Source organism: Penaeus vannamei, chromosome 8 (genome assembly GCF_042767895.1).
Source record: "Penaeus vannamei isolate JL-2024 chromosome 8, ASM4276789v1, whole genome shotgun sequence".
Lineage (NCBI taxonomy): Eukaryota > Metazoa > Arthropoda > Malacostraca > Decapoda > Penaeidae > Penaeus > Penaeus vannamei.
Window position 1 is genome coordinate 47,964,019 of NC_091556.1, and position 12,500 is coordinate 47,976,518.

The following is a 12,500-nucleotide window of genomic DNA, read 5'->3' on the forward strand; positions in this document are numbered from 1 at the left end:
CGCCCACGATTCCGTCAACCCAAACGCACACTCCGTCCCTACCCTGACTCGCCCATACCCCATCCCCTCCCCCCCTATTACTCTCCCACCCTCTCACCCCTCACAATCCTTACCTGTGACCCCGACACCGCCCTTAACCCTCCCCCTCCCCCCTCCACATACCCCACCCCGCCTTTCCCACTACCCCCCACCCCCCCACCGCCACACAATGCCTCGTTACTGTGGGAAAGCGAAGGCCCCTTACTCCACATTCGACGGAGGATCCAACCTACATTTCGAAACCCCCCTCCCATACCCCCACCCCAACCCCCCCCCCCCCAAAAAAGAAAAAAAAAAAAAAAAAAACTCCAAATAAGATACCCTCACCCTAACCCCAAAAAAGGAAAAGAAAAAAAAAGAGGAAAAAAAGAGAATTCACCCCCAATTAAGAAAGAAGGAAAAACAAGAAAGAAAACAAAGGAAAAATACAACCCACGGAAATAACACCCGCGCCGCACTAGTATCCATTCAAATAAAAAACTCGATAACACCTTGAAAAAAAATGTGTATGATAATGACAACATAATACCACAAAAATATCCATAATAATCGTAATACCAACAATGACGATGACGATGATGACAACAAAAATAATAATAATAAAGTACCAACAATGATAACCATCACCATTGCAGCCGCCATCATCATCATCATCAACACCACAACCATAAACACATGAAGACCAACCACAAAAACAATAACAAATAAAATAAAAACACCAACACTTCATTTATTCCCACCTAAATAAAGCCCAATCCACCCCCACCCCACCCACCACCTAGCCCCCACCATCCACCCACCCACCCCCCACGACGTGGCCCCAGCTGACCCCACCCACAGGGACCCAAACCCCGGGATGCGCTAACCTCACATCCCGGGGTATCCTGCGCTCCTGCGACCTGCCCTCCCAGACCGGTAATCACCCCTCCCCCCCTCCGCCTCACCCTCCGCACCACGCCTCTACCCATTCCCCACCCCCCTCAACCCCTCCTCTTTTATCCCATCCCCACACCCTTATTTACATACCCCAATACCCCATGCCCCATGTCCTACCCCCCCCTCCCACGTCCCTACCCACTTCCCCCCCCCCCTCAACCACTCTCATTTTTTACCCCATCCCCACTCCCCTACTCTTCACCCCCTATGCCCTATACCTCATACTCCACACCCCATTACCCTATACCCTATACCGCATACTCCACACCCCATACCCCTATACCCTATACCTCATACTCCACACCCCATACCCCTATACCCTATACCTCATACTCCACACCCCATACCCCTATACCCTATACCTCATACTCCACACCCCATACCCCTATACCCTATACCTCATACTCCCCACACCCCCTACCCCCCTCTAATTATCTACGGGTTCGCCCTTCCGTTTACGCTTCCCCTCCCCCTAACCCCTTTTTTTAGGCGTATAAGGGGGATACGAGTGTGTGTGGATTAAGCTAGGAGAAAAAAAGACATGGAATTAAATCCACTTGAATGAAAATGAACGAATTTTCAACCCACGGAGCGATCGCCTCGATACATCTGATCAAATTAAAGAGTGAAGGGCACTGTACTGAATTAAATTAAATCAAAGAATGTTAAATTAACTCAAATAAGACTAAATTAAATTAAATCAAAGAATATTAAATTAACTCAAATAACACTAAATCAAATTAAATCAAAGAATGTTAAATGAACTCCAATAAGACTAAATTAAATTAAACCAAAGAATATTAAATTAACTCAAATAACACTAAATCAAATTAAATCAAAGAATGTTAAATGAACTCAAATAAGACTAAATTAAATTAAATCAAAGAATATTAAACTAAATCAAATAAGACTAATCAAATCAAATCAAGTTGAACCAAACCCTCAGTGTCCAGTGACCGACAGCTAATCGCCTCGACCAGCAGAATCAACCCCCCCCCCCCCAAAGATAAATTCCAATTCAAAACCGCATCAATTCAATCGAAACGCCATAAAGTCCCCCCCCACCCCCACCCCGCCTCCAGACCCCGATCAGGAGAAGCCCACCCACCAGCGACCACGCCCGCGCCGCCCGCCCGCTTTCTCACGACGGGCGGGAGGGGGGGAGGGGGGGGGGATGTTGCGAAATGCCCCCCCCCCCTTCTGTACCACCACCAGCAGGTCCCCGGCGCGCAAATCGGCCATTTACGGCTCCCTTTTCTGCTCGCGCCCTTGGCTGCTCCTTCCCCTCTTACTACTCGAGTCGCGGTGGCCTTTCTCTCGCCTTCCCTTATTCCCCTTTCGCTTTCTCTATTTCTGATTTATGAACGATGGAGGAAGAGAGGGAGTGAGCGAGGGAGACAGGGAGACAGACAGACAGACAGACAGACAGACAGACAGACAGAGAGAGACAGAGACAGACAGAGAGACAGGCAGACAGACAGACAGACAGACAGACAGAGATAGAAAGAGACAGATAAACAGAAAGAGAAAGGACGAAACAGAAAAGAGAATGCGAGAGAGAGACAGAAAGGTGCGAAATGGGTCCAGGGTGTGGCCGAGCGATCTCACGGACGGCGGGCCGGGAGGTCGTGAGCAAAATCCCGTCCTTTGTGTTGGAAGGAATCAACATTAGGCGCGTCAACTTTCATTCATAACTTACACACACTCGCTCATTCACTTACACACTCATTCACTCAGTTACACACTCTCACACACTCACTCAATCACTCATTCACTCACTCACTTACACACTCACCCACACTCACTCATGCACTCTCATTTATCCACTTACTTAGACACACACACGCACACACACACACACACGCACGCACGCGCACACACACACACACACACACAAACGCGCGCGCACACACACGCACACACACACACGCACACACACACACACACACACACACACACAAACACACACACACACACACACACACGCGCGCGCGCGCGAAGTAAACACGAATCTAAACTTAAATATAAACACAAATATAAAAACTAAACCTAAACCTAAACGTAATCTGAACTTAAAACCTAAACCTAAACCTAGACCTAAATCAAATTAAACACGAATCTCAACTTCAACCAAAATCTAAACGTTACTCACAATAAACACGAACCTAAACTTGAACCGAAACCTAAATCAAAACAAACACGAACCTAAACCTAAAACCTAAACCTAAACCCTAAACCAAAACCAAAACAAACCCGAACCTCGACTCCAACCCAAAAACCAGCCCAGAGCTCGACTTCGAAACCGCCGGCGCGAGCAGAGAGCCGCCGCGTCCGCCCGGGGGAGACGCGAGGGGCGCCGGCCGGAGAGGGGAAGGCGACGCGGCTCGGAATGGGCGCCACGCACGCCATTCGCGGCCTCGAGGTCAAGCTCCGACACGCCTTCCAAGTCCCACCAGCCGCACAAAGCCGTGAAGCGGAAAAATGATAAATCAAAAGTTTTCTTGACGACATTAATCGTAAAAAAAATGATAACAATGACAGGGACAAGAACACCAACACCAACACCACCAACAACACCAACAATAATGACAACAACAATAATAACAACAATAACAGCAACACCACCAACAACAATAACAACAACAGCAACAATAATAATAACAATAACAACACCATCAGCGACATAATCATCATAAAAAAAATACGAAATCCATTAGGAGGGGCTTAGCATCTTCATGCCCCCCCCAAACCCACCCACAACGGTAATCAGTCGTAAAAACTAGCGGTTGTTTCTTAGAAGTTTACGACACATCCGCAAGGTCTCGTCGCGCCGTCGCCAGAGCCACTGTCAGCATCGTCGCCAGAGCCACTGTCAGCATCGTCGCCAGAGCCACTGTCAGCATCGTCGCCAGAGCCACTGTCAGCATCGTCGCCAGAGCCACTGTCAGCATCGTCGCCAGAGCCACTGTCAGCATCGTCACCAGAGTCACTGTCAGCATCGTCGCCAGAGCCACTGTCAGCATCGTCACCAGAGTCACTGTCAGCATCGTCGTCACAGCCATTGTCATGATCGACGGCGTGTGGCGGAGTCCGAGACAAGGCGCTGGGAGATTGCGTCATCGGCGAGGCACCGCGTCGGGATCGCTACTTTTCCGCGCGTTGAAATCTCTCGCCAGCTGGAGGCGGCAGCTGGCGGAGAGAGAGGGACGCGGAATGCGGGAAGAAGAGAGGGAGAGGGAGGGAGGAGGAGAAGGAGAAGGAGAAGGAGAAGGAGAAGGAGAAGGAGAAGGAGAAGGAGAAGGAGAAGGAGAAGGAGAAGGAGAAGGAGAAGGAGAAGGAGAAGGAGAAGGAGAAGGAGAAGGAGAAGGAGAAGGAGAAGGAGAGGCAGGGGGAGGGGGAGGGGGAGGGGGAGGGGGAGGGAAAGAGGGAAGGAAGAGGGAAAGAGGGAAAGAGAGAGAGAAAGAGAGAGAGAGAGAGAGAGAGAGAGAGAGAGAGAGAGAGAGAGAGAGAGAGAGAGAGAGAGAGAGAGAGAGAGAGAGGGGGGGGGGGGGACGGAGAGAGGTCAAAAGAAATCGTGAGAGATAGAACGATGGCTCGCTCAAAAGCAAGATTTCTTCTAAATACTCCAACCGTATTTCATAAAAATAATTCATGTTGTACTCATGTGTCCAGACAACTATCGAAATAAAAAAATAATAATAATCTAATGCAAATACACACGCACAGCACATGCCAACAACCCCGCCCGCAGTTTCCCATCTAAGAATAACAGCAAGATCCCTCATAGGCACGCCCACTGGCACGCCGCCCGTGACATGCGCCCGGCCTAATCCCCGCTCACGAACAGCGTGCAGGAGGCCCAAGTCACGTACATCACCCCCCCACCCCACCCCTCTCTCTCTCTCCCTGGCACACACCTCCCTTCGCTCAACGCACGGCTTACACGAGCGGGTGTCATGCGCAGTACATGAGAGGGGTCCCCGCCACGCCCCCCTCCCGCCGCAAAGCTCTGATGGCATGGGAGAGCATGACTCACGCTGGGTCACGTGTGCCGAGGCGGCGCTGGGGAGGCTGGCGAGGCGCCGTGCAGCTTCCACGCACCTCGCCATGCACATGCCGTCGCCCCGTCGCAAGGCAAGCAGCGGCGCCGCGCATGATCTCTTCCTCTCGCATGCACGAGCGGGAGTGCAGTCACCCGCCCCCTCCCTCACCCCCACCCCCGAGGACCACGACCGGAGACGGGGAATGAGCCACGTTACGCCACGTGACGAGGGCGCTGCTCGCTGTCGCCGCGGGCGTCGGCTCCCGCCCGGAGTCCCGCTGATGCGATGCCGCTCAGCGGAGCCGGGATAACTTGGCCCGCGTTCGCCTCCACTTCCCTCGCCCTCGCCATGCATTTCGCCCATTTGACCGGGCCTTCCTCCGCCTGCAGTCGCCCTCAATCCCCTCGACCCCCCTCCTTCCCCTTCGCCACCTCCGCCGGGAGCCCCTCCCCTCCAGCACCTCGTCGCGCCAAGGAACCCGACAGAAAGGCCCCAGAGAAGGCGCGAGAGAGGAAGCCCCGCCTGCACCTTGCGCGCCAAGGGTACACCGCACACGCGTGCTAATAAGTCCCTTAAGGATGGTGCAACCTCGCCACGGGTCGCTTGCCGGAAGTGCGTGCCACTCGCAATTAAAGGCACAAGGCACTGCGGAAGGACGGCGGGAGGAGGGAACGGAAGAAAGGAGAGAGTAAGGTCGGAGAAGAGGAAAGGAGAAGTAAAGGAGAAGGGATGGGGAGGGGGAGAGAAGCATCCAACAGTCCAGCAACTTCTCTTCTGTTTACTTCGGCAATCTCTCACATGCGAAAGAAAAACAAGGAGAAGAGCCAACAGAAACAAAACAACGAGAGATCTTTCGGAATATAGACAAGTGACACGACGAAAACAAGAAAGACGGAGATGAAGACAGATAAAGTCACCTTGGGGGAAGAGGGGAGCAGGGAGGGAGAGAGAAGAAAGACAAGACAAATAAAGGTAGGAGCGCCCGAGAGGGAGACGGGAGATGGAGGATGATAAAAGAGAGAGAGAGATAGCCACAGATAAACAGAGATGACTAAGCTGAGCCCGCATGTGGTCTGTGAGTGCGAGCAAGAATGCCAACCCCTCGAGAGAGAAAGTCCTCTTCCTCCTCTTTCTCCTCCTCCTCTCGCCAAACACTCAGGACTTTTCTCAACTTTAATTCTATTTCATCCACCTTCTGTTAAATCTTTATTTGATTTTTCCTCTTTCCAAACCACGACACTTTCCCCCCTTTCCTCCCCCTTTCAACCTCCCCAAAACACCCAATCTTCTCGTTTTCTGAAAATAAGGACACAACACCTTAAAGAAAACAAACAAAAGAACCTGTAGCACTTTCCGCCAATCCAATCCCATAACACCAGGCCTATCACTCTATAAAAAAAATAGGCCTATCGTTTACGTTCTGCTGTCATGAACACGCACATACCTTGTCTAAGTCGGCCTTGTGGCATACATTAGGTGAACAACGAACTTCTTTCGGAATATAACGACGCCATGGCCATCTGACTTAGTAGTTACATTACATATGAGAGAAAGGGAGGGAGGGAGGGAGGGAGAGGGAGGGAGGGAGGGAGAGAGAGAGGGGTGAGGGAGGGGTGAGGGAGGGAGGGAGGGAGGGAGGGAGAGGGGGAGGAGGGAGGGAGGGAGGGAGGGAGGGAGGGAGGGAGAGGGAGAGGGAGAGGGGAGAGGAGAGGGAGAGGGAGAGGGAGAGAGAGAGAGAGAGAGAGAGAGAGAGAGAGAGAGAGAGAGAGAGAGAGAGAGAGAGAGAGAGAGAGAGAGAGAGAGAGAGAGAGAGAGAGAGAGAGAGAGAGAGAGAGAGAGAGAGAGAGAGAGAGAGAGAGAGAGAGAGAGAGAGAGAGAGAGAGAGAGGGGGGGCAGGGAAAGATACAGGACTAGGCAGACAAAAGAGGATGGAGGATAGATATAAAGAGAGGAAGAGAAAAAGGAGAGCTTGGAGATTTAAAAAAAAGAGACAACAAAATAGAAAATACGAAAAGAGTAAGAGAAAACGCATAAATCAAAGAAAGAGAAGCAGGCGTGAGAAGGAGAGAGAGAGAGGGGGAGAGACAGCGGTAATGGCGAGAGATGAAACCGATTCGAGGAGTAACCCCACCCCCACACCCCCTCACCACCACCCCCACCCCCGCCCGAAGAGTTTCTCGTGAGCAGCCAAGCGTCCCTCGCCTCACGCTGCTCGCCCTCAAGAAAGGAGAGAGAGAGAGAGAGAGAGAGAGAGAGAGAGAGAGAGAGAGAGAGAGAGAGAGAGAGAGAGAGAGAGAGAGAGAGAGAGAGAGAGAGAAGAGAGAGAGAGAGAGAGAGAGAGAGAGAGAGAGAGAGAGAGAGAGAGAGAGAGAGAGAGAGAGAGAGAGAGAGAGAGAGAGAGAGAGAGAGAGAGAGAGAGAGAGAGAGAGAGAGAGAGAGAGAGAGAGAGAGAGAGAGAGAGAGAGAGAGAGAGAGGAGAGAGAGAGAGTGAGAGAGAGAGAGAGAGAGAGAGAGAGAGAGAGAGAGAGAGAGAGAGAGAGAGAGAGAGAGAGAGAGAGAGAGAGAGAGAGAGAGAGAGAGAAAGAGAGAGAGAGAGGGAAAAAACGTGTCCTTCCTCCTATTCCCGATCCATCTCCCTCCTCCCATTCGCATTCCTATTCCCAGTTTTTCTCCTCACTCTTTATTATATTCTCTTTCTCTTTCTCCTCTTGCTTTCTCTTTCTTTCCTCTTTCTCCTTCTGCTCCTCTTTCTTTTTCTTTCTCTCCTCTTTATCCTTCTTCTCCTCTTTCTCCATCTCCTCTTCCTTCTTTCCCTTTTTTTCCTCTTTCTCCTTCTTCTCCTCTTTCTTTCTCTTTCTTTCCTCTTTCTCCTTCCGCTTTTTTTTTTTTCTTGCTCTCATCTTTCTTCTTCTCCTCCTTCTTTCTTTCTCCTCTTTCTTTCTCTTTCTCCTTCTCCTCCTCCTTTCTTTCTTTCTCTCCCTCTCCATCTTCTTTTCCCTCTCTCTCCGGATTCCAGTCTGCATTAAAAACACCCTCCTTCCACTACAGATAAATCCATCCCTTTCCTCGCATTGTCACACCATGATGGTTGACATCTACCATTCCTCGCGACACCATAACGCACCATAATCTACCTTATCTTTATCCTATCTTTATCCTTCCGTTTAAAGGAATTATACTTTTATTATCTTCGGTTTCTCATCCTACCGATTTCCGGGGATCCCAACAAACGAGACGAAACAAACATCAACAATACAAATAAAAGTAAAAAAAAGACAATCCCACACTGTTCAGCCCGGAGTGAGGAAAAATGAGTCATTGCCAAGTAATTTCACTTGACAGTATCAACCTATCCAGCCGCATGACAACATTCCACCTTAGTCATACTGTTCCCGCAAAAAAAAAACACGACGGGAAAACACTCTCACAGATCAATTCTTCCCGAAAATCCTGACGCCAAGATCGAGGCATTCACGGCACGCCTTGAGGCCCTCCACGCCGCACCTGCTCGCGCCGCCGCCCGCCCCGGCCCGCGAGTCGGCGCCCGGCACGCCCGCCAAGGTTTAGCCTCAAACCAAAACAAACAGAAAGAGAAAGGCGTGCGGCGCCGTCCTCCAGAGCCAGAGCGGCGGGCTTGGTCGGCGCTGGACTCGTTTGCGCAAACCGAGCCGACAAAAACGCGCTCTTGTTTGACTCATTCCGAGAAACTGAATCGAAGAAAACTAATGCATTTACATGTTCTCGCTCTTGACATTACTGAACAAAGGAACCTTAAAAAGAACACATTTGCACGTTCTGGCAAATGTGAGCGAATCCCCAGAACATGAAGGGGTTTGCATGCTTTCCCCGCGCCTCGTTTCGACAGCGAGCGGGCAGCCTGGGCGGCCGCGGCGCCGAACACTCACCAGGTTCCTCAGCTGGCCTCCTCCGGGAGCGGGAGGGGCATCGCTCGGATGCTGATGCTGCGGAGGCTGCTGATGCTGCTTCTGCCGCTGCTCGGCCGGGGGTTCCTCTGGCCGGAGCTGCGGCTGCAGCCTGTGATCTATGTGGTGGTTGTGCTTCTGCTGTTGTTGCTGCTGCTGCTGCTGTTCCCTGAGGTGCAGCGGCCCGGGCCACGTGGAGGGCAGCGAGTGGGGACCGTTGTCCGGGCCATTGTTGACGTAAGGGTCATGGGGTCCACGGGGGGTGTGGGGACGGGACCCCGCCTGGGACCCTCCCCCGTGGGGATGGGGCTGCTGCTGGAGGAGCTGCTGCTGCTGCTTCTGCTGAATCTTCTGCTGCTTCTTACTGTCGAGCAGCTGCTGCTGTTTGTGCTGCTGCAGGTAGTAGGGGTGCTGGGAGGTCCTCGCCGGCAGGGTCCCGGGCAGGGTGCCGGGGAGGGTGCCCGGAAGGGAGCCGGGGAAGGAGGCCGGGCCCGACGGCGCCACCTGCGGGATGGGGCCCGAGTTGTGGCGCGGGAGGCCCTTGCTGCCCCGCTGCAGCCACGGCGGCACCCCCCACCAGCCGTTCTTGGGCGGGGGGGAGGCGGGGTGCGGGGGCCCGGCGTAGAGCGGCTGGGGGCGGGCGGCGGGCAGGGAGGCTGGCCCGGGCTTGACGGAGCTGCTGGAGTGCACCGCCCGCGAGAAGAACCCCCGACTGGGCATCCCGACTCGCCTTACATGGCCCGCTCACCTCGCAGAAGGGACGGCGCCGCTCGCAGCTCGGGCAGGGCGCGACACCACACCTCACGGCAACGACACTTCACTCTCGACACTCGACACTCGACACTCTCTCTCGCGGCCACGGCACCGAGCTCGACATGGAGCGCACAGAGCACACGCGCGCGCAGGACCGGCGCACCAAAAGCCTCTCCGCTGACTGACTGGCGGCCACCAGGTGAGCGTAGTGGCGGCGGCGGCGGTGGCGGCCGGCCTGCTCACCGCCCCGGGCGCACACACACGCCGCTGCTTCCACCCTCGTCGTCGCTTCCACCTCGTCCTCACTCCGTCCACCTCCGGCCCTTCCTCAGCACGCCCGAAGCCGCCCAAGACCCGCCCGAAGACCAGCCCGAACGCCCCGCCAGGACTCCTCCGCCGCCGCGACGAAGGAAAAAGGCGTGGAAGGAAATCCCGCATGGCAACCGCTGCGAGGTGCGGGCCGGCCCCTTCCTCTCCCCCCCCCACTCCCCCTGCCCCCTCCTGCCCGCACACTCATCAGGTAGTACTCCAAGCCCAGGCTCGGCCGCGACACTCCCACTCCCAACAGCTGAGTGACCAAGGGACAGGTACGCCGAGGTGTGCAGGCGAAACAGGGAAGGACTGAGCCAGATGGATAGAAATAGAAAGAGAATCAAAGAAACCTAGAGAAAACGGGGAAAACATGAGAGGGGGAGACAAACGGGGGAAGAAGCGAAAGTGAGAGAGAGAGAGAGAGAGAGAGAGAGAGAGAGAGAGAGAGAGAGAGAGAGAGAGAGAGAGAGAGAGAGAGAGAGAGAGAGAGAGAGAGAGAAAGAGAGAGAAAGAGACAGACAGAGAGAGAGAGACATAGACAGAGAGAGATTTTACCCAATGAAGAACCCATAAGCATGCATTCCAACTTATATAATGGCATACGGACAACTATTCCATGCCAAAAACAAGGTCATCCGTCGACTATTTCACATTCAATTTCCCTTACATCCGAGTTCTATCAATAATTAAACTTCTAACTCTAACAGAGATGTGAATAAGTAGATAAAAAGTATAAACAATTCAATAATTCATCCCACGAACGGTGAAACAAATAAAAAATAAATAAAGATAGAAAGAAAGAACAGTTGATAAACGAAGATAAATAAAACAACTGGAAAAAAATATTCTGGCTAAGCGTAAGAGCCTTAGGTACAGAATAATCAAACCCCTCACATAAAGATAAACATAATATAAACAAAAACAATTATAACAAGGATAACGATAACGACAAATTTAATAACTGCAACAACCACTTCAAAAACAACTACAACTACTACTACAACAACCACTACTAGCACCACTACAACGGTCGCATAAAAAAAATAAAATAAAATAGAAAAAAAATAAAAAGAGCCTCCAAAAAAAAAAAAGTCCCGAGTAACGGCAAAGGAAACGGCAAAAAAAACGAAACAAAAACAAAACAAAACGCAAAAACGACGACGTCTACCCGGGCACCCGATGAACAAGGATCCGCCCCAGCGTGCCGAGCCGATAGCCCGATTGCACACACGCATTCTCGCCATCGGCAACCGCTCTCCTGAATGCACCACGACGAAGGCGACGACGAAAGCGACGCAAACGATGACGGAACCAGAAAAGACGACGACGAAAAAGAGACAAACGATGACGATGATGATGATGATGACGACGACGAAAGCGACGACGACGACGATGACGATGACGACGACGATATCGACGACGACGATGATGACGACGAAAGCGACGACGACGACGATGACGATGACGACGACGATATCGACGACGACGATGATGACGAAAGCGACGACGACGACGATGACGATGACGACGACGATATCGACGACGACGATGATGACGACGAAAGCGACGACGACGACGATGACGATGACGACGACGATATCGACGACGACGATGATGACGACGAAAGCGACGACGACGACGAAAGCGACGACGGAAACGGCGGCGGAGAGAGCGAGCGACCTTGGCGACGCTGGTTACGCGAGAGGCGCGTTGCGTAAGTGGATGAGCAATCACACCCGCTTGAGATCATGAACATAAATACGACAACCGTCGAGAGAAAGCCACAAGGCTGACTGTAGCTGGAAAGGAGGGAGGGAGGGAGGGAGGGACGGTTGAAAGAAGGAAGGAGGGAGGGAGGGAGGGGGGGAGGGAGGGAGGGAGGGAGGAGGAGGGAGGGAGGGAGGGAGGGAGGGAGGGAGGGACGAATGAAAGAAGGAAGGAGGGAGGGAGGGAGGGAGGGACGGATGAAAGAAGGAAGGAGGGAGAGAGGGAGGGAGGGAGGGAGGGAGGGAGGGAGGGATGAAAGAAGGAAGGAGGGAGAGAGGAGGGAGGGAGGGAGGGAGGAGGGAGGGACGGAGGGACGGAGGAAGAAGGGAAGGAGCGAGTGAGTGAGCAAGGGAAAGAGGTAGGCTGGAAGGGAGGGAAATGGGTGGGCGCGAGGGAGGGACGGAAAAAAAGAGCGATGAAGGAAGGGAGAGAGGGAAATAAGAACGAAGATGGGTGGGGGATATACGAAAGACTCAAGATACACGAAAATGATAAAAGAAGAAAGAGGAAGCCGGACGAAAGAAAGGAAATACGACAGCAGTGACGAAGGAAAGAAAAAAAGAAAAGAAAAAAAGAATGATACAAGACAAAAGAGAGTAAAATAAAACAGGAGAAGAAGCAGCGATGGAGGGAATGGAAGAATGGCGAAAAAGTGACATGCGGGCGAAGATGCCGGTGATATGGAAGTGAGGAACTGGGGGAGGGGGAGGAAGGAGGGGGGGTGGGG

At 52.7% G+C, this 12,500-nt stretch overlaps 1 protein-coding gene across 5 annotated transcripts in view; it reads right to left on the bottom strand.

Annotated features, from left to right (window-relative positions):
- Nucleotides 1-12,500, bottom strand: part of GckIII (Germinal centre kinase III) — a 150,015-nt gene that overhangs the window by 40,939 nt on the left and 96,576 nt on the right. The window contains exon 1 of one of the 5 annotated variants that reach the window (XM_070124824.1): nucleotides 8,924-9,877. The exons of the other annotated variants lie outside the window; for them this stretch is intronic. Coding sequence (XP_069980925.1) covers nucleotides 8,924-9,661 — 738 coding nt within the window. The 5' untranslated portion in view covers nucleotides 9,662-9,877. Of the gene's footprint in view, nucleotides 1-8,923; nucleotides 9,878-12,500 lie in introns of those variants that run through there. 5 annotated transcript variants of the gene reach the window in all.